Raw genomic sequence first — 21,827 nt, 5'->3', positions numbered from 1 at the left:
CCAGAAATAAACCCACAATGATATAGTCAATTAATCTTTGCCAGAGAAGGAATGAATATCCAAAGGGAAAAAAGACAGTCTCTTCAACAAATGGTGTTGGGAAAACTGGACAACTAGATGCAAAAGAATGAAACTAGGCCACTTTCTTTCACCATGCACAAAAATAAACTCAAAATGGATTAAATGCCTAAATATGAGATCTAAAACCATAAAAATCCTAGAAGAGCACAGGGAGTAATCTCTCTGATATCATCTGTAGCGACATTTTTCTAGGTATGTCTCCTGAGGCAAAGGAAGTAAATGTAAAAATAAACTATTGAGACTACATCAAAATAAAAAGTTTCGGCACAGCAAAGGAAACAATCAACAAAACTCAAAGGCAACCTACTGAATGGGAGAAGATATTTGTAAATGACATATCTGATAAAGGGTTAGTATCCAAAATATATAAAGAACTGATACAGGCGCCTGGGTGGCTCAGTGGGTTAAGCCTCTGCCTTCGGCTCAGGTCATGATCCCAGGGTCCTGGGATAGGGGCCCACATCGGGCTCCCTGCTCAGCAGGAGGCCTGCTTCTCCCTCTCCAACTGTCCCTGCTCGTATTCCCTCTCTCGCTGTTTCACTGTCTCTATCAAAAAAAAAAAAAACCCTAAAATAAATAAATAAATAAATAAAGAGCTGATACAACTCAATACCCAAAACCCAAATAATCCAATTAAAAAACGGGCAGAAGATATGAATAGGCATTTCTCCAAAGAAGACATACAGATGGCCAACAGACACATGGAAAGATGCTCAACGTCACTCATCATCAGAGAAATGTCAATCAAAACCACAATGAGCTATCACCTCACACCTGACAGAATGGCTAAAATAAAAAAATATAGGAAACAACAAGTGTTAGTGAGGTTTTGGAGAAAAAGGCACACGCTTGCACATTGGTGGGAATGCAAAGTGTTGTAGCCACTGTAGAAAACAGTATGGAGTTTCCTCACAAAATTAAAAATAGAACTACTGTAGCATCGAATAATCACACTATTGGGTATTTACCCCCCAATTACAAAAACACTACTACAAAGGGATACATGCACCCCCATGTTTATTTTTTTAAGATTTATTTATTTGAGAGAGAGAGGAGGGAGGAGGGGCAGAGGCAGAAGGAGAAGCAGGATCCCTGCTGAGCAGGGAGCCTAATGTGGAATTGGGATCATGATTTGAGTCCAGGGTGCTTAACTGACTAAGCCACCCAGGTTCCCAGCCCCTATGTTTATTGCAGCATTATTTACAATAGCCAAATTATGGAAGCAGCCCAAGGATCCATCAATAGATGAATGAATAAAGAAGATGTGGAGGATATATATACAATGAAATATTATTCAGCTGTAAAAAAAAATAAATCTTGCCATTTGCAACAACATGGATGGAGCTAGAGAGCATAATGGTAAGGAAAATAAGTCAGTCAGAGAAAGACAAATCCATGATCTTACTCATATTTGGAATTTAAGAAACAAAACAATGAGCAAAAAAAAAAAGACAAACTTTGCTTCATTAAGTTATATGTTAAAATTGCCTCTGTCCCCAGCTCACATTCTGGACCTCAGTAGTTGTGTGATGATGGCCAATTTATTTATATCTTAGCGCTCTGAATCTGAACCTATAAAATGGGAATTATTATGGAGTCTCTTTCACTGGATTGTGAATAAATTTACAGGAAATAAATTAGAATGCTAACTTGTAGATAGTACGCCCTCAGTGAATATAATCTATTATTATTGTCTTGTAGATGTAGTTTCCCACGGGAAACCACTTAGGAAATTCTGCTAAGGGCCATGTGGACCTACTGAAGTGTTGAAGTACTGAAATCCTAAGCAAAGAAGCAAGATGCACAGCTTTGCCTTTTAGAAATAATCACTGAAGAAGCAGAGGAGGGGAAACAGCTGGGACTGTCCTCACGTGAACATCAATGAGACATTATTGATCTAAAGAATTAAAAATATATATAGAATTATATTTAAAATATACAGAATTTGAATGTTTTAATAACTGTAAATAAGAGTATATGTAAAAGTTAAAATTGTTTTTATCTTCAAAAATATTAAATTCAAAATTAGTCATTAAAATGAAGCCAAATAAAAATTGTGATTAATGTCAAATCTTGAAATAAAAGTTCTAAAAAACACAAATGGTTTAATACTGGGGAAGATTCTTCTGCAGGCGCCCTTCTTATGCTCAACTGTCAGTACTTCTCCAGAACCCCAATTTGGAACAGGAAGAGAATATGCACTTCCATAGTATTGAGAAAGAACTTCATTCTGGTGAGCCTGTAAGCTCCGGGGGTGGGGGGAATCACAGGGAAGGTGTGTATGGTTCACTCCAACAGATGCCATCCAATTAAAGCGGCTGTACCCGTTGACTCTCTACTCAGCAGTGTGGGACAGTCCCCAGAGCTTCACTTGGCATTTTCCATCACTTTGATTTTAGACATTCTGGTGGATGTGCGCCATGCTATGTCTATAACCAACACTTTGTTTATTTTTCTACTCTCTCTGGAAAGGGAATCCAGCTTTGCCTGCTGACCCACCTTTGGGGCAGAAGGGAGGAAGCCCATCTGCGGAAGGCCGTCAGCTGGAGGCCCAAGCACAAGAGGGCAGGTCTGCAGAGGCAAAGCCATTAGGAGGGAATCGCGGGCGCCTGGATTCTCAGCTCCCCTCCCCTCCATTATCTTGTTTCCTAGTCTTTCCACCCCTCTTTGCCTCTTGCCTTTCCTCATCTCTGCTGGTTCAAATCCTGCTCGCCCTACAATAGTTGCTCAGAACTGACCTTCTCCGAAGAGCCCCTCACCTCTCCTCCGCCTTTCTCCAACTATTTTCTTAAAGTGGGTAAAGCATGGATGTGATAAGATGGGCAAATCAATAAATTCTTTTGTTTCTTCATACGAGGAGCACGCGAGCTTGAGCAACATTGAGTCTACGTCCCTGAGTTGATGGGATATGGGCCTTTAAAGCCCCAGGGGCGCACGAACACAAAGGAAGCGTGCATTTCCGTGGGTGAGCCCGAGTGTCAGTGCCCAGAGCCTACGCTTTGAAGGTCCCCGTGCGTCTCAGTCTGTAGGTCTCGGAATGGGGCTGCGTGCCGGAATGTGCACCCTACTGGGCTGGCCTGGCTTATCTTTGTGCAAGTCTGTTGGCAGGGTGTTACCTGAGATCCCGCAGCCCTCCCAAGCGCCCAAGGTGGGGCGAGCCCTCTGGAGTCTCTGAAGGAGCGCGCGTTCTGTGTCGAATCTGCCGGTGGCCGCGTCGCGGGGTGGGGAATGTGCGGCTGCGCGCGCGCCGCGGCGTTTACGCGGCGATTTCATCATGCTCCCGGCCGGGCCGCGCGCGCCGCTTCCGCCGCCGCCGCCCGCTCCGGACCGCCCAGGCCCGCCGGCTCATGCCCCCTCTGCGCTCGGCGCTGCTTAGAGCCGCCAGCGCCGCGCTGCTGCTGTCTCTGCCTTCCCGGCTCCCGGCCCGGCCTCCGCTCCCGCCCTGCAGACCCCGCAGCGCGCGCGCCCACGCCCCGACCTCATTCCCTGCCGCCGCCTCCCGGAGCAGCATGGACGGCGCCGGGGCTGAGGAGGTGCTAGCCCCTCTCAGGCTTGCCGTGCGCCAGCAGGTACTGGCATCCTGCGCCTCCCCGGGGCCCCGGGTCTCCTCTCCCTGGTCTGCTCTCCGTCATCCTCTCTCCTCCTCGGGCACCCGTCCCCCGCGCCGGTTACCCCACTCTCTCCTTCATCCGCTGGAAGCCCTTGGTTTCCTGGTGTCTTTCTCTCCTCCCCCACTTTGGACTCCGGTTCCCGCGTGCGTTGGCCACCTTCCTGCGCCCTGGACTCTCCTTGGGTGACTCCCTCGGATCCCCTTCGACATCCTGCGTCCCTCCTCTCGCGTTCTGCTCTGCTCTTTCCCAGTCCTTGTTAATGTCTGCGCCTCTCCCCTCTCCGGTGGGGCTGCGATGGGTGATGACCTTTGGCTACTCCTGACCCAGCTCAGAAATTCTCAAGTCCAGTTTTCCAGTCTCTGCGGTGTTCTTTTTAACCCCCTCCCGGGGGGCCAGGTTCCTAATTCTTCCCCGGCCGGAGGCGAAGCTGTCGGCTCTGTCTTATTAGGACTGGCGTCTTTTTTTTTTTTTTTTTTTTAAAGTCTTCAGGATGCTTTGCCTAGTGTTTCCTCCTTGACACCTTCTTTCATTCAGTGCTTCGTTAGCCAAATGATGGCTCAGAAAATTAAAGTTGAAACGTAGATGTGACGAGGTGTTGAACTTCTTTTTCTAATCATGGTGTGAGTTCCTTGTCCTTCGCTCATCGTCCTTCGCTCGCTCCTGTCATCTTCTCTGGGTTCCCAAAAGACTGGAGTGAGTGAGCTAAATGTTGCCGAGTTACTGGGTGAAGTCAGCCCTCTCTGTGTGGAACATTTTGAAATTTGATTTTGAGGTAGGGAGGGAAGTTTCCTGGGCTGGAGGGCTTGGGTGATTTAATACAGGCCTCCTTTTCCTAGGACACTGTATGAATATTAGAATTTAGAGAGGACAAGGGAAAAGATTCGCTCAAGTGGAGTCTCACATCCAGTCAGGCAAAGCCAAACGCTTGGAATAGGACCTGGGTGTCTGTGACCTAGTAGTAAACGCCAAATGGGTTTCTTCCGCACACCGGTGCCTGATGCAATAACTTGCCTTAGCTACGGAGGGTGGAACCCTGCCTCGGAAATAAATCACTGGGGCAGAGTTGCCAAAAATTAATCAAATTCTGCCACTTTGTAATGTCCACTTCCCTCCAGTTTGAACCTGATTCAGTAGTGTTTCGTTTTGAAATTTCACTGTAGGCTTAATTTTTTCCCATTTATTATTGGTATTATTGGTATTATTCTCTGTCTCCCTCCACCCACTCAACCCAAATAAAGTTAGGTGTGGTTCCTTTGTCCTGTTAACTCTCGATTTTTCCCCCCAGATCCTTTACTTGAGGGAGAATACATCTAATTTGGAAAAACACACACAAACCCCTCCCTCTGCCACGTTAGCCTGAAACTGCAGTGCAAATTATCCATGTGTAGTAAGACTGTGGAACTAGTTAACTGAAGTAAAGTTTGATCCTGAAACAGCCTCCTGATGTGATTACTATTTAGTGTATTGTTTATGTTGGCTCGGGTGTTTTGTTTTGTTTTGTTTTTGGTACTTTTAAGATTTTTTTTTTTTTTTCTAAAGATGAAAGTTAGTTCGAGTTCTTTTTCTATTTCTCTGGGACCACACATGTATCATTTAGCTACCTGGAATTTTTAATCACACAGATTCCAGGGTCATCTGGAAGGGAATTTAAAGATCATCTAATTAAAGCTTTTTTTTTTTTTTTTGCTTGGGAGGAAATAAGATACATCGTCACATCTATCCATTTGACATATTTCCATTGTGAAGTTTGTGAAATTGAAGACATTCTTGGAATGGGATTTTTAAGGCACTTAACAACTGGTCTTGTTAGTGGCATGTGTTAAATATAAATTTCTAAATCACTTGCCTATGTGGATGCTGTTGCTTTTATTTTTTTTTAATTTTTAAAAAGATTTTATTTATTTATTTGACAGACAGAGATCACAAGTAGGCAGAGAGGCAGGCAGGCAGAGAAAGAGAGAGGGGAAGCAGGCTCCCCCATGAGCAGAGAGCCTAATACAGGGCTCAATCCCATAACCCTGGGATCATAACCTGAGCCAAAGGCAGAGGCTTTAACCCACTGAGCCGCCCAGGTACGGATGCTGTTGCTTTTAAAGATTTGGCTCATTGATTGACTGAAATGTATTTTCCCATGGCATATTCTTAGTTATTTCCTGAAGAACTAGTTATGGAACTTTGGGAGGGCCTCAGAGCATCTAGAAAACACAGTGCCCTGTTTGATCAAGGGCACCCTGGGCCACTTGAGACATGTATGTATGTATGTATGCATGTATGTATTTATAAGCAGTCTCCACCCCCACCTTAGGGCTCAAAGTCAGGACCCTCAATTGCACCCTAGGGAAATGGAGTTTTTTTTTTTTAAGTTGGGAATTGGGGCACCTGGGTGGCTCAGTTGGTTAAGCATCTGACTCTTTCTGCTTGGGTCATGATCTTAGGATCATGGAATCAAGCTCTGTATCGGGCTCCACGCTCAGTGAGGAGTCTGCTTGAGATTCTCTTCCTGTCCATCTGTGCCTTTCTGCTTGTGCTCTCATTCTTGCTCTAAAATAAATAAATTTTTTAAAAAATAAAATAAAATGTCATTTAAAAAAAATGTTGGGAGTGAGCACAGTGTCGCCTGCCTTCATTTTGCCAAATAAGAGTAATTAGAAACCTAGTATAATCCTCAGACTACCATCTACTTTCCCCTTTTATTTTATAAAAGAAAGGAGATTATAGCTCAAAAGAAAGAGTAGTTTTTTTAAAAAAATAAGATTTTATTTATTTATTTATCCCTTATTTGACAGAAAGAGCCTAAGCAGGGAGACCTGCAGACTGAGAGGGAGAAGCAGGTTCCCTGCTGAGTAAAGATTTCCCAGGACCCTAGGATCACAACCTGAGCTGAAGGCAAACGCTTAACTGACTGAGCCACCAAGGTGCCCCAAGATTTTATTTAAGTAATCTGTACACCCTAGGTGGGCCTTGAATGTACAACCCTGAGATCAGGAGTTGCATGCTGTACCAACTGAGCCAGCCAGGTGCCCCAATTTATTTTTTTAAGAGCAGTCTTTTATGTTAGCATTTATTTTTTATAATTTTATTTTTAATTTAAAAATTTAAATTTTAAAAATTTATTTTTTATTCAATATTTAGTAGGTCTAGGTTAAAAAAAAGATCTAATATATTCTTTTTTTTTTCTTCTTTAACCATGTGTTGGAAAAACCTGTCTTGGAGTGTCTTCTTTGGGAACAATTGCTATAGGGCTGTGGTTCTCTGGTCTTCAAACTCTTGGAGGTCCTCAAAGGCAAAGCCATTTACATAGTGAGATTGAGATGTTATTTTCGTTTTTTACTATGTTTTTTGCACAGAAGATGTGAAAGTAGTAGTGGATAAAGCCGTTTGCCCTTAGAACTAAACACATGAGGAGACCGAAATCATACTGTCATATCCTAGCAGTTAAAAAAAAAAAAGTTTTGCTCTAGAGTATCCTTGATGGAGCAACAAAAATGATTAATTTTATTAAATCTAGACCTTTGTACACCTTTTTAATGTTCTATGTGACCGAATGGGAAATATGCATAAAGCATATGGAAATATGACTGTCTCAGGAAAAAAAAACTTGTATGATTGTTTGAGCTGCACGCTGAACTATAAGCTTATTTTCATGGAACACTATTTGTAAAATTCAGTTTTGGATACTGGACATTCATTTTCTGAAAAATGAGTGAAGTATGCCTGTCATTTCAAGAAAACAACTGATAGTATCTGTAGCAAATAATAGAATCAGATTTTTGGTTAATTTTAGAGTTTTGGAAACCTTATCTGCTGCATGAACTTGGCAGCCTCACAGTACTTACCGACTTTTCTGATGGGAATGACTGGTGATATTAACAAATGTACTTTTTTTTGATACAGTGTAATAAGTGGATCAATATCTAGAAGATCTACATAACTCAGTTAACCAATATTTTCCAAATGACAGTGCATGATGTTGTGGAATCAAATACTGGTAAAAGATTTAAGAGTCTAAGATACATTAATGAATTTAATGTAACAAGGTATAAAAAGTTCATTGGCATAGTTTCCAATTACACATTGCTAGTAACCTTTATGAAATAACCTTTAAGAAACTATCACTTGTCAGAATTTTGGTATAGTCTAAAAGAAGAATATCTACAATTATTTGAAAAAGCTTTTAAAATTCTCCCTTTTTTAACTTATGATATTCTTTGTATACTTCACCATTAAAATGCTATATTGCAAGAGAGGCAGGTAAGCAAATCTAGCTATCTTTTATTAAGCTAGAAATAAAGGGATTTGCAAAATTATAAAACTTATTCTCACTATTTTTTGTTTTGGAAAATACAACTATTTTCACAGAAATGTTATTTTTATGCATGTTGGCACATATTGAGCTTTTATTGTTACTTAAATGAATTAATATTTTTAAGTTTGCATTTTAATTTCTACTATAGTAAAAATTGGTAGAACTAACCTACAATAACAAAAAACTTTTTGGGGTCCTCAGTAATTTTTAACAGTGTAAAGAAGTGCTAAGACCAAGAAGCTGTAGAACTGATGTTTTAGGGCAATAGAGGTATCTGATTTATATGAAGACAAATTTGGGCATTTACCTGGAATGTACCCCAAAAGCTTCCATTTCCCCAGCCTGTTTTCCCTTTATAGCTCAGTGTTTTCTCCTATCTTGTCATTGTCTCCACTTTCCTATTTCTCATTCATTCCTTTATCCACTGCTTTCTGCGCTTGGCCTCTACTATTGTCCTTTCATTGTACCCTAAAGGATTTTACCTATTTTCAGCATTTAATTGTATTGATCATACTCTCCTATCAAGAATTCTTTCCCTCCCTGCAGCTTTGTCTAAACACAAGGTGAGATTCTGTAGCTGAAGGAATATATATCTCAAGGTGTCAGTGCAGACAGGATCTGTTGAGATGACTTTCACCTGATGTGGAGGCTTAGGGAGGAACTGGTGTAGAGCTCTGATTGTATGTTTTCAGTGTCATTGCTTGGAATTAAGAGGTCACTCTGAAATGAATTTGGTGGATATAGTTTGATGCTCTAACAAAGTTGTATGGGAAAAAAAATCAAAAAGGACTTTTTCTTTTTTTTTTAAGCCTGTAGTAAAATTTAATAATTGTCAAGATAGGAGAGGTTTTGTAGCAATTGCTAAATGGGCTTTCTTTATACCCTTGCATATTTTTGTGTTGATGTGTCTAGTAATAAAAGTGTAGGCTCTAGGGCCCTGGGATGGCTCAGTCAGTTAAGCGTCCGACTATTGATTTCAGATCAGGTTATGATCTCAGGGTCCTAAGTTGGAGCCAGGCTCCATGCTCAGTGGAGAGTCTGCTTGAGATTCTTTCCCTCCCTCTCTCTCTGCCCCTCCCCTCCTCCCAGCCCTCTATTCCTCTCTCTCAAATAAATAAACAAGTATTTTTCTTAAAAAAATTGTAGACTCTGTAGTTGTATTTCCAGAGTTTGGATCTGACTCCACTGTTTACTAGCTGGTGATGTTTAGCAAGTTATTTAACCTCTCTCTAGCCAGACTTCATCTGTATGTGGGAATGGAGTCATAAGCATTAAAATGAGGTAGTTCCTGTGAAGTGCTGAGAAGGGTGCCCACAGCGTGTAGTAAACTCCTGCTAAAATGTTAGATAGTGTTCTGAGATGATTGAGACTTACTGGGGGTTCTAGTTTTACCAAACCATTGCTGGCATGGAGCTCACATTTTCTTTTGATTGCTGGTTTGAAAACATTTTGCACCTTTAGGAGAGGATTGATGTCTTCTGAATTTGGTGAGATGGGGTGCTAGAAAAACCCGTTCTAGTGGTTTCTTGGAATTTTTTTTTATAATGATATACCGTCTGGAATGCTAATGGTAGTGATAGATGTATGAATAATATTACTTGTGTTTCATATTTTCTTTTACTGTAATTGGGAAGACACAGACGAAACTCATATGTTGGTAATAGTAAGAAGGCTTGCCGTGAAGAGCCCTGAGTTTTTCTCTGCTTTGATTTTCTGTACTAAGAGTACCCTTTAAAGCTCTTGCTTAGTTCACAAAAGGCAATGCAAAGTTTGTGAAATTTTTGTCTGTAATTATAAAATATTTGGGAATCTGAGATGAATTCAATCTTTTTTTTTTTTTTTAAAGATTTTATTTATTTATTTAACAGACAGAGATCACAAGAAGGCAGAGAGGCAGGCGGGGGGGGGGGGGGGAAGCAGGCTCCCTGCTGAGCAGAGAGCCCTATGTGGGGCTCAATCCCAAAACCCTGAGATCATGACCTGAGCCAAAGGCAGAGGCTTAATCCACTGAGCCACCCAGATACCCCAAGATGAATTCAATCTTAACAGGATTCTTCTACCTACATTTGTGTAAAGCTAGGTGAGGAAATGTCTTCTTGTTGGTTTTTCTTGGCCGGCTGAATATGCACCATGATACATATGAAGGATCCATGAAGAAGATCCCTTGGAATGATTTCTCATCTAATAGCTGCTCTGCTTTATAATCACAGGCTCTTAGTTCTAATATATGTCTTTATAGTAAGAATTTATCCAGGAAACTAAGCTTCTTAAGGATAATTTAGAGATAGTGATGATATTTCACATCACTTTTTTCAGTACCCACACTTATGCATGCAAGCTCAACCCAATATAGTTGAGCAGTGAACAAAGAAGGAAGAAAAGTAATTAGATATTAGGACTGTTTAGGTACTTTCATTCCATGTTTAGATCACCTCCAATTCATTTGTTTTTAGGATTGGATCATTTTTAATCATGGTTTAATTACTCTGTTATTTGGAATAAACGTTATTTCCTTTCTTCACTGCATTTTACAGATGATTAACTCAGTGTAGGAATCCTTATTCTCACAGTTTCTATTTATTTATGTATTTATTTATGAAGATTTAATTTATTTATCTGACAGGGAGGGCACAAGTGGGGGAACAGCAGGCAGAGGGAGAGGGAGAAGCAGGCCCCATGCTGAGTGGGGAGGGGCTGGATCCCAGGACCCCAGCACCAATGACCTGAGCCAAAGGCAGATGCTTATGCTTAATCGACTGAGCTTCCCAGTTGCCCCACACTATTTCTTTTTAATAGCTGCATTTTCCTTGATGTATGTGTTCTGTGCCTGAACCTTAAAAACCAAAAAAAAAAAAAAAAAAAAAAAAGTTTCAGGGGAATTTATTTTAAATTCTTCCTGACTTTACTTGTGGCCTTGCTTGCTAATGTTCTCTGAGAAACTTCAAAAGAAAAGGTAGATGAAGTAGGTGGGAGTGCTAACCCTTGACATAGAGTGGTTAGATATTCAAAAGAACTACTTACTTCTTTCAGACATTCAAAAGAACTACCATTTTGCCAATGGTCTTTTCAGAACAGAGGCTCTCACAGAGTTCTTGTCTTCATCAAAAAGCACTGTTGGTGAACATTATAAGATAGGTGTTCTGACAGGTAGATGAAAGGAAAAGAAAGACTGAGAAAAGAAAAAGTCAGTAGATATTTACTGTATACTAAGTGCTCTGTACTTTGCTAGGTTTAGGTTGTGATATCAATCAAGTATTTAAGGGCCAGGACATGCCAGAATTCTCATCCTAAAAGAGCCTACTTTATTCTGACAGGGACAAATAAAATGTAAATAAATAAGCCACTGCATTGATTGGGTGACTTCAGTTATTGTAAGTGTAATGAAGAAGCCAAAATAACGTTTGAAGATGACTGAGGATGTGGCTTTAGCTAGAGAGGTCAGGATAATGGAATGAAAACTGCTAATGTAATAACAGACCAGACTTACTTGCAAATGATAAGAGAATAAAAAGAATAACTAATTCAGTGCCTCTGAACTTTCAGACCCAGTGTTCCCTTTTACAGCAGATACCTTGGAATTCCCCTTTATTATCCAATAATGAAATTCATACAAAATAATCTAGAAAATCTAATTAAAAATGTGTGTACATATAATGTTTTGTATTATGTAATACATTACCTTATAGTAATTTATAATGAAGCAATTTATAATAAAATGATGTATATTTGAATATGTAAATTCTTGGTTATGAATCCACTGGAAGTTATACAGAAGTCAGCAGATGCGTCTACCAATACATAGATTGAGAGTGAGTGTAGTAGCGATGGATATGCATTGATAAAGGTATATCCTGTTGGTTGCTTAGATGTCAAACAATATTGATATTAGTCACATGTTATTTTTTGTTTTTGTTTTTAAAGGTTTTATTTATTTATTTGAGAGAGAGAATGAGAGAGTACAAGACGGGAGCGCAAGTCAGAGGGAGAAGCAGACTCCCTCAGAAGCTGAGCAGAGAGCCCTATGTGGGACTCAGTTTTGGGACTCCAGGATCATGACCTGAGCCAAAGGCAGTTGCCCAACCAGCTGAGCCACCCAGGCACCCTTTTGCTTCAAATAATAACAACTTTCTGTGAAACTGTGAACAAAGTAGTATATAGTCTTCCTTTAAATTACATGTTCTTGGGTGCATTCCTTGAAAATGCAGTGTATGTTAAAACTGGGAGATTACTTCTGATTACCTTTTTTTTTTTTTTTTTAAGATTATTTATTTATTTGACTGAGAGCATAAGTAGGCAGAGCAGCAGGGAGAGGGAGAGGGAGAAGCAGGTTCTCCATCAAGCAGGAATCCTGATGTGGGGCTCGATCCCAGGACCCCAGGATCATGGCCTGAGCTGAAGGCAGAGGCTTAACTGACTTGGCAACCCAGGTGCCCCACTTCTGATTACATTTAAGCAGAGTTAGGTTCTAGGTTAGGTAATTAAAAACATTTTTCTCACCTCCTGACTGGGACATTGTAGAGTAGAGTGGATTGCGGAGAGGAAAACTGTTACTGAGTGAGGGGAAGTGAGTGGGAGCTTAGAAAATATCAGCAACAAGGGGAAAGGGTAATAATGACGGGCCTTTCAAAGGAGCTTAGGTTTTAGAAGGAGCAAAGAGGAATGAGTTTGTAAGTGCAGAGAGGAATAAGGAGGAGGACATCTGTTCCATTTCCAGCCTCTGAGGATCAAGGGCTATGGGAGAAAACTCAGCCCTTAGTTAAAATAGCTTTAAGGGAAGCTATTGTAAGGTTGGGGTATTCAGGAAATGAATTTCATTAAGTGAAGGGAAGTGCTTTTGCATAAAAGGATAAACATTATTATCATTAATTTTTTTTTAGAGAGAGAGAAAAAGAGAATGCACCCATGTTTGCAGTTGGGGAGGGGTGGAGGCAGAGGGAGAGAAACTTAAGCAGGCTCCATGCTCTGTGGACAGCTCGACATGGGGCTCTATCTCATGAGCCTGAGATCGTGACCTGAACTGAAATCAAGAGTCAGATGCTTAACTGACTGAGCCACCCAGGTGCCCCGAGGATAAATATTATTGAAAACATGGGGGTAGGAACAGTCACTGAATGCTGTGTGCTCATGAAAAGATATACGAAGGTCAGAGAGGAATGACCTGCATTGGGATAGTTTGGGGTGAGCAAAGCACAGTGTAGACACCTTTGGATGACAACCAAATTGGTAATCTGTTTTAGTAGTCTAGTCTATGGGGTGTGAAAGGGAGAGAGTAGATTGAAATTTGAAATTGGCAGATATTGGCGGTAAAGAAGGATAGCTTGATGTTTCTTGTTTGGGTAGTTTTTTTGTTGTTAACAAATGGAAAGCAATAGATAGGAGAAGGAATAAGTTTAGGGCAGAGAAAAATAATTCAGTTATGAACAGCTTGGGTTTGAAGTGTTTGAAAAATAACTCAGCCACAATCAAGTTGGGGTCTTTTTTTTAGCATGATAACTATTTTTTATTTTTATTTATTTTTATTTTTATTTTTTTTAAAGATTTTATTTATTTATTTGACAGACAGATATCACAAGTAGGCAGAGAGGCAGGCAGAGAGAGAGAGAGAGAGAGGGAAGCAGGCTTCCTGCGGAGCAGAGAGCCGGATGCAGGACTCGATCCCAGGACCCTGAGATCATGACCCGAGCCGAAGGCAGCAGCCCAAACCACTGAGCCACCCAGGTGCCCCGATAACTATTTTTTAAATGTGTCTACTGTTTGTTAGGTACTATTTAAAATATCCTATTTAAATTATTTCATTTACCCTTTATAACACTTCAGTGAGGTATTGTCATCCTGATTGTACAGTTGAGGGAATAAGCTCAAAGAGGTGTCCACTTATTTAAGGTTTCACGATTAGCTGATGAGCAATTAAAACCCAGTCTCTAATCTCTCATAAGTACTATGTTTTACAGACTTATCTAGATGTAGGTTTTGTTTTGTGTGTTGTTGGATTTCATGGTGCTTCCTAAATCTGAGAATTCATGTCTTTGAGCAGTTACAGAAAAACTTAGTCATTAGCTTTTCAAATAGAACCTCTTACAGATTTTCTTTATTTTCTTTGAGAATTCTGGTTGGATAAATGTCAGGCTCTCTTTTCCTGTGTCTCATTACCCTGTTTATATTTTTAAATCTTCGTCTCCCTGCTCCATTCCATGGATTACGCATGGATCATTTCTTCAGGTCTGTACTCTAAGTCACTAATTCTCTTTGATCTGCTATTTAACCTGTCCAGTGAGTTTTTAATTTCAGTGATTCATTTCTAGATGATGTATGTGGTTCTTTTCCCCTTTCTTTCTTTTTTATTTATTTATATTGAAGTGTAGTTGACACACAATGTTATATAGGTGGATAACATAGTGATTTGGCAAGTTTATATGTTATGCTATGCTCACCATAAATGTAGCTCCCATCTGTCACCATACAGTGCTATTACAATACCACTGACCATATTCACTATGCTGTATCTTGTATTACTGTGACTTCTTCGTTCCAGAACTAGAAGCCTTTATCTCCCACTCCCCTTCACCCATTTTGCTCCTCCCCCATTCCTTTGTTGTCTTCTTGGACCTGAACCTGTGTGGTTATTTGTCAGGTTTCCTGATTGTTTTTGATAGTCTCTAGTTCTTTGTCCATGTTTTTGACTCTTTTTTTTTTTTTTTTAACATCTTAAGCATTTAAAAGGTGTATTTGATCATTCTAGTACTTTGGAGGCTCTAATTCTGTTGTGATTTCTGCTGAATCTTGCTTATGGTGGCTTATTTCCTCAATGGGTTTTTAAATTTTGAGTTGAATGCTTATTATTTTGGTGACCTTGATCTGTGAAAATCCTAAAAGCCTGTGTGGATGGTCTGCTCCTCTAGGGAGCAGTTACTTCTGTTGGGAACCCAAAGGCTCTCTCACTTTGACAACTTTAATTTCTCAGCTTGAAGTTTCCTAGACTATGTAGATAATGTTGTTTGCTTTTTCAGATTACTTATTCTACCACAGTGCCATAAGTGTGGGAATCAGTGTACAGGTAGTAGGTTGTTGGAAGTGAACAAGGTATTCTAGAGAAATTATTAAGGAAAAATTCTAACAATTAAGAAAAGGGCAGGGGAATATGAGTAAGTCATGACTAAGAAGAAATGGTCAAAGTAGGTGGAAAACTAGGACAGTCGTTTTTCTAAGTAGGAGAAAGATTCAAGGGAGGGTGGTTTATATATTGGTTCTTTGTGTTCTCAGTACTAACCTTGTTCTTTCATAGTTTTTATCAATTCTTTCCTCTCCTCCTTTCCCACCTGCCTCCTCTCCCAGAAGGGGAAAACAGCAACAGCAGCAACAACAACAGTGGTACTAATTACCCTTAGAACATAATTATTTGTATACTTGTTGTATATTTTGCTGGGTTATAAATGCTGAGAGCAAAGACCTTCAGTCATTTATAATGACATTTCGTATAATAAACATTTGAATGGCCTCATTCTTACACAGGACTTAAAAGGTATGCTTAAAGACAATTTCATAACTTTCCTTGACTTCTGAAACCAATCCTGAGTATCAACTCTCTTTGTTGTCTAGGGAGATCTTGTTCGAAAACTGAAAGAAGATAAAGCACCCCAGGTAGATGTAGACAAAGCTGTAGCTGAGCTCAAAGCCCGGAAGAGGGTTCTGGAAGCAAAGGTGAGTCTTGGGATCCTAAAACTGAAATATCATCTTTATTAATCTCTTTGGGTGGGAAGGACCTAGAAAAGTTTCTGAAGGAGTATAATTTGCCTTATCTCTGTATATCTAGCATACCTTCTCTTCCCCTACCTGGCAGACTTCTCATGCTTTCACACTGCATCTCAAAATGTCACCTTTTTCTGTGAAGCCTCCCTGACTTCTGACCCACCCCTCCGCTAAATCCTAGATTTAATACACTCCATGAATTTCCCTGGAAGGCTTTGTGTTAGCTCTTTCTTCTTATTTATTTTTTGGCTTGTTCTTTATGAATTCTTCTGTCCCAGGAATCAGTGGTTTTGTGTTAAACTTTTTTCTTTTAAGGAAAAGGTGTATCCATCTAATACCTGCTCCCAAATCTTTCAAATAGTGAATCTCCCTTCCCCAAACTGAAATAGTTTGGGATTCTAAGTCACTGTCTCACTACAGTGATCCACTAAAATTTCAGACGTTGCTTATCAGTATCTGTATCTAAGTTAGCTTGGTATTCCTAAATAATTAAGTTAAGAGCATCTTTTCTGTAACTAAAAAGGGAAAAAAACCCTAAGTTTTCCAATTTTTAAAGGCATCAAAATCTTGCCTGATAAATTTTATATTGAATTTTGCTGAGAAAATAAACCAAATTCACATATATAAATTCATATTTCTTCTCACCCCTAATCACACATTTTCTATTTGAAAATCCCTTACAGGAGCTAGCATTACAACCCAAAGATGACATTGTAGACAGAGCAAAAATGGAAGATACCCTGAAGAGGAGGTTTTTCTACGATCAAGCTTTTGCTATTTATGGAGGTAGGGGATTAATGTCAGAGAGACCAGTTATGTTGTTGGTGGCTTTACTCTTGTTCTTAAATCAAAAACATGGCTTTTCAGTTGGTAGCTAATTGTATCAGGTCACATAAAACAGAATATTTTGCTTTTGTTTGTTTAAAATTGGCCATTGGTGTGAAATCTGTTTGTTCCTTTCCAACCTACTTTTTCTTGAAAACTGCTTTTTTCCATTAAGATGTAGGGAATTGTTAGGGGCCCAGATATGAAGCACTTAATATGTCCAAGTACCTATCAGATAGACTCTTTGGAGCAGTCAAGGGCCATTGTATCACTGGCCAACTGTATTGTGCACCTTCACACAAGGGCAGTGAGAAGCCAGGGTTCCTAGATTGTTCTTTTTGGCAACTGCCAGGAGAAAACATTCTTCCTAGTTAAGTAGATAAATTTCTACATCCTTTTGAATGCTTTGTGAAGGTACGTAGGCAAATATAATTCACTGATTAAATGTACAGTGGTATTTTTCATAGTCAATGGAGATCACTGCAACAGTATTAGACTTTTAGTACTTTGCCACTGAAACCTGATTCAAGTTTGGCTAAGCAAATCTCTAAATGTTTAACTTGAGGTCTAAATATAGTGGCTCGTATACCCAAAATTAAATATAGTGGCTTATATATCCAAGAACAAATTAGAGAATTGGGTGCTAAAATTCATCATTGTTACCAGCTGATGCACCCAGTTAGATCCATGGCAGAAACTGTAATCTGTTTTTCATTGTTTCTCATATATGGAGGAACATCTTTTGTTTTTAGTTTTTTGCTAATCCTGCTTGGAGTTCTTAATATTGAAGTAGTAAATGGAGTAAGAGCTTACTTTGGTCAGCTAGCTGGAAGTAAGGGGATACTTACAGTAACCCTTTCAGAATTGAGGGGTTTGAATTGTTGACTTTAATACCTTTTTAGGGACTATGTGAAGTCTGACAGTTTCTTACATCTCCTCACTTTAATTTGCTCAGAGTGACAAGCTAAAGTACAGGTTTTCCTTGTTCATATTTTATAGGTGTTAGTGGTCTGTATGATTTTGGGCCAGTTGGGTGTGCTTTGAAGAACAATATTATTCAGACCTGGAGGCAGCACTTTATTCAAGAGGAACAGATCCTGGAAATTGATTGTACCATGCTCACCCCTGAGCCAGTTTTAAAGTAAGATTTCTACTTTGGAAGCTGAAATTCATTAATATGCATATTTAAATATCTTCTCATGATTATAGAAACTATCCATATTCATTGTAAATATGTGGAAAATAAAAAAAACAAAGAAAATATTCACCTAATGTCCATAGACAGCCATGTCAGAATTGTTGTGTTTATCCTTACTGTCTTTTTTCTCTATAAGTCCTTGTACCTATATCAACGTTAGCAGCAAACTGCGTTTTTTCATGTAATATAGGTGAACATTTACTTATGTCGTTAAATAATCTTCTAAAGCATTTTTAATGACAGCATAGTATTCTCTTGTGGATATACCATAATTTATTTAGCTAGTGCCTTATCATAGGCATTTAAATTGTTCCTGGGGCACCTGGGTGGCTCAGTTGATTAAGCAGCCGACTCTTTGTTTTGGCTTAGGTCATGATCTCAGAGTCCTGGGATCGAACCATGAGTCAGGCTTTGTGCTCAGCAGGGAGTCTGTGTGAGGTTTCACACTATCTCCCCCACTCTCCTGCGAGTGCACTTTCAAATAAATCTTAAAAAAAATTGTTCTTGATTTTTGAGTCCACTGAGCATCCTGATAGATGGATTTTATATATTTATGATTATTTCCTTACTTTAAGTTTTTAGAAGTTCTGGGCAAAGGTGTTTATACATTTAAAACCAAATAACTACTATTTGTGTTGAAGTGTTAGTGCAGAAATTTATTTTATTCCTACTGACATTGTTGAAAGCAGGGCAGGATTTGCTAGAATATAGAAAGAAGAATCTGTACATTTTGTATCTCATTACTTCATTTAATGTTGCCTAGTAAAGAGCTAATTTTCACTATTTACATCTTTTGGGCTCTCTCAGTGATTTCAGCCCAGAAAAACAAGATGAATTCCTGATGATGGATCTAAAAGATCAAGACAACCTACTTTTTTTTCTTTTTGTAAAGATTTTATTTATTTATTTGACAGAGATAGAGACAGTGAGAGAGGGAATACAAGCAGGGGGAGTGGGAGAGGGAGAAGCAGGCTTTCCGCTGAGCAGGGGGCCCGTTGGGGGCTCGATCCCCAGGACACTGGGATCATGACCTGAGCCAAAGGCAGATCAGATGCTTAACAATGGAGCTACCCGGGCACCCCTAAGAGAACCTATTCTTTAGCTACTTCCTCCACTAGTAAGAATTGTGTAAGAGATAATACCAATGTCCATACAGTTTTCAGTGGCAGAAAACTCTTTTATTAAGATGCAGGTTCTAGGGATGCCTGGGTGGCCCAGTCGGTTAAGCGGCTGCCTTTGGCTCAGGCCATGATCCCAGCGTCCTGGAATCGAGTCCCACATCGGGCTCCTTGATCCGCAAGGAGCCTGCTTCTCCTCTGCCTCTGCCTGCCACTCTGCCTGCCTGTACTCTCTCTATCTCTCTGACAAATAAATAAACAAAATTAAAAAAAAAAAAAAAAAGATGCAGGTTCTGTACTGAGTTACCATGAATTCTTGTCTAGTCAAATTCCCCTGGTTTTGGCCTTTGTGTAAATCATTAATAATTGGATAGGCATGGATTAATTGATTCTGCAAGGTAGCACATACTTTATTACAACTTGTGAGAGTATAATCTGGTTGATGTCTTTTTCTTGTGGGAAGGTAGAGCTTGGGGTAGGGGTGGGAAAGGTGGAGATAGATTTGAGGAAGGATTTTCTCTGGCCTACATTATTATCCACCGTGGATACATCATTATATATATGGGAGCTTTCATCTTTCAGATACACAGATAAAAGCTTGATATATTATATATAGAGGGGAGCATCTTAGAACATAAAGTTTATGTATTAATTTGTATGAAAATGACAAACTGGCTTGGCATTTGTTAACTTAGGACTTCTGGCCACGTAGACAAATTTGCTGACTTCATGGTGAAAGATGTAAAAAATGGAGAATGTTTTCGTGCTGACCATCTATTAAAAGGTATGGTTTTTCATCTTGGATAAATATTCTTCTAAGTAAAATCGATCAAAACAGAGGGGTGAGATTAAATTTTTCTCATGTCTTTTTTGGAGGGGCGTAACATCTAAAGAGGAAGGTGCACAGATCTTGTCATATAGGCAGACCTCATTTTATTGCACTCCACCTTCCTGTGCTGTGCAGATATTGGCCAACCCCGGGTCAGGCAGTGGAAAGACAGTGCTGTTTTTCCAACAGCTTTTTTCGCTTTGTCTCTCTTACATTTTGGTAATTCTTGCAATATTTCAAACTTTTTTGTTATTATTTTATTTTTTATAGTAATCAGTAATTAGGACTCTGAGAGCTCAGGTGATGGTTAGCATTTTTTAGCAGTAAAATTTTAACTTAATTTTTAAAATTCTATTTTTATGAAGATTTTATTTATTTACTTGTCAGAGAGACACACAGTGAGAGAGGGAACACAAGGATGGGAAGTGGGAGAGAAAGAAACAGGCTTTCTTCTGTGCAGGGAGTCCGATGCAGGGCTTGATCCCAGAACCCTGGGATCATGACCTGAGCTGAAGGCAGACGTTTAACAACTGAGCCACCCAGGTGCCCCAATTTTAAAAATATTTTAATTGAGGTATACTTTTTAAAAAAAAAGATACAATGCTATTGTATATTTAATAGAATACAATATGGGGCAAACAACTTTTATATGCACTGGGAAACCAGAACATTCATTTGACTTGCTTTAGTGCAGTATTTGCTATATTGTGGTGGTTTGGAACTGAAGGTACACCTGTACAGCTTGAGTCCCTTATTTAACAAAAAGAAGCTCTATATGATAATTAGAAATTCTAAGTCAGCAAAAGGATCAAGACATTATCATTATTTTCCCTGTAAAATCAGCCATGGGATTTGTATTAAGTGAGAACATTATCCTTGGATTCATTTTTTTTACCTGTCCAGAAACTCAAAGTGCGTTGTCCTTTTACCCATTGATTGAAATTGACATGTACCAACACTGTTCTTGTAGCTCACTTACAGAAATTGATGTCTGATAAGAAGTGTTCTGCTGAGAAGAAATCAGAGATGGAAAGTGTCTTGGCTCAGGTGAGTACTTTAGAGATGTTATTACAGCAACTCAGGTAGGTACTGTCTTTCTTACAGTGTTTGATGACTATTGAATTCCACATTGTGCTGACCCAGGCCATGATTGTAAGGAAGTGGAGTTTCCCTTCTGTTTCTCTTTGGTATTTTTATTTTCTTCTCTTTCTACCTTTTGTGGCTAACACTTTATTTTAGCCCAAACTAGCAATTCAGTGTAAATAGGCATGGAATGGGTTCTATCTCCTTAGAAACCAATTTTCTGGATTTAATAGCAAAAACCAGAGAAGTGGCTAAGGATGAATAGTGTTCAGTTTTGATAGTGGCGATTTGGGGGCAGATATCCTTGTGAAAACTGTCTCATCAGCCACTTGATCTGCTTCTGGTTGCACTGTCCTTGACTACATGCTGTTATTCTTAGAACCTGATGAGCAGGGCCCTGCCTTTCCTATAGACTCAATGTTTTATAATTTCTATTTAAGTTGGCAAAGTTTAGGTAAGACTTAAGAAAGACCATGGAGGGCGCCTGGGTGGGCTCAGTGTGTTAAAGCCTCTGCCTTCAGCTCAGGTCATGATCCCAGGGTCCTGGGATCAAGCCCCGCATCGCATCGGACTCTCTGCTCAGCAGGGAGCCTGCTTCCCTTCCTTTCTCTCTGCCTGCCTCTCTGCCTACTTGTGATCTCTGTCTGTCAAATAAAGAAATAAAATCTTTAAAAAAAAAAAAAAAAAGATAGACCATGGAGATAATCTGTTCTGACTTTTACCAAGTGCAGGAATATCTGCTATATCAGAAGTTGTTCTTATCCCTTTTCCAGGTCACAGATCACTTTAAAAATACTACGAAAATGGTACCTCTTTTGCTTAGGAAGATGCACATGTCCGTGTGCGTATGTTGCTGATCTCTCACCTTACGTATCCATTTAAGCAAAATACCTTTCTCCAACACCGTGCTTGATCATGAGGTCCACCAAGGCTCACCTCTTAAATTTTATTTACTTTCTTGGGCAAAACTATACAGACATACACAGAAACCAGTACATTTATACATATTTTCTTTACATTAATATATAAA

General features: G+C 39.5%; 1 protein-coding gene and 1 long non-coding RNA gene across 7 annotated transcripts in view; one reads left to right on the top strand and one right to left on the bottom strand.

The window, feature by feature from the left end:
- LOC116568580 overlaps nt 1-3,323 on the bottom strand; it is a 29,073-nt gene extending 25,750 nt beyond the window's left edge. For 3 of the 6 annotated variants that reach the window (XR_004276685.1, XR_004276684.1, XR_004276686.1), the window contains exons 1-2: nt 3,198-3,323; nt 2,581-2,652 (exon numbers count right to left, since the gene is read on the bottom strand). This is a non-coding gene — a long non-coding RNA (uncharacterized LOC116568580). The remainder of the gene's footprint in view (nt 1-2,580; nt 2,653-3,197) is intronic. The other 3 variants (XR_004276687.1, XR_004276689.1, XR_004276688.1) reach the window with 1 other exon arrangement.
- Nucleotides 3,324-3,340: 17 nt separating this feature from the next.
- Nucleotides 3,341-21,827, top strand: part of GARS1 (glycyl-tRNA synthetase 1) — a 44,370-nt gene continuing 25,883 nt past the window's right edge. The window contains exons 1-6 of the mRNA XM_032304054.1: nt 3,341-3,650; nt 15,595-15,696; nt 16,428-16,530; nt 17,569-17,710; nt 19,581-19,669; nt 20,685-20,761. Coding sequence (XP_032159945.1) covers nt 3,429-3,650; nt 15,595-15,696; nt 16,428-16,530; nt 17,569-17,710; nt 19,581-19,669; nt 20,685-20,761 — 735 coding nt within the window. The 5' untranslated portion in view covers nt 3,341-3,428. The remainder of the gene's footprint in view (nt 3,651-15,594; nt 15,697-16,427; nt 16,531-17,568; nt 17,711-19,580; nt 19,670-20,684; nt 20,762-21,827) is intronic.

This window comes from Mustela erminea, chromosome 11, assembly GCF_009829155.1.
Source record: "Mustela erminea isolate mMusErm1 chromosome 11, mMusErm1.Pri, whole genome shotgun sequence".
Lineage (NCBI taxonomy): Eukaryota > Metazoa > Chordata > Mammalia > Carnivora > Mustelidae > Mustela > Mustela erminea.
The sequence above is the reverse complement of the archived record's forward strand: the minus strand, read 5'-3'. Positions and strand labels throughout refer to the sequence as shown.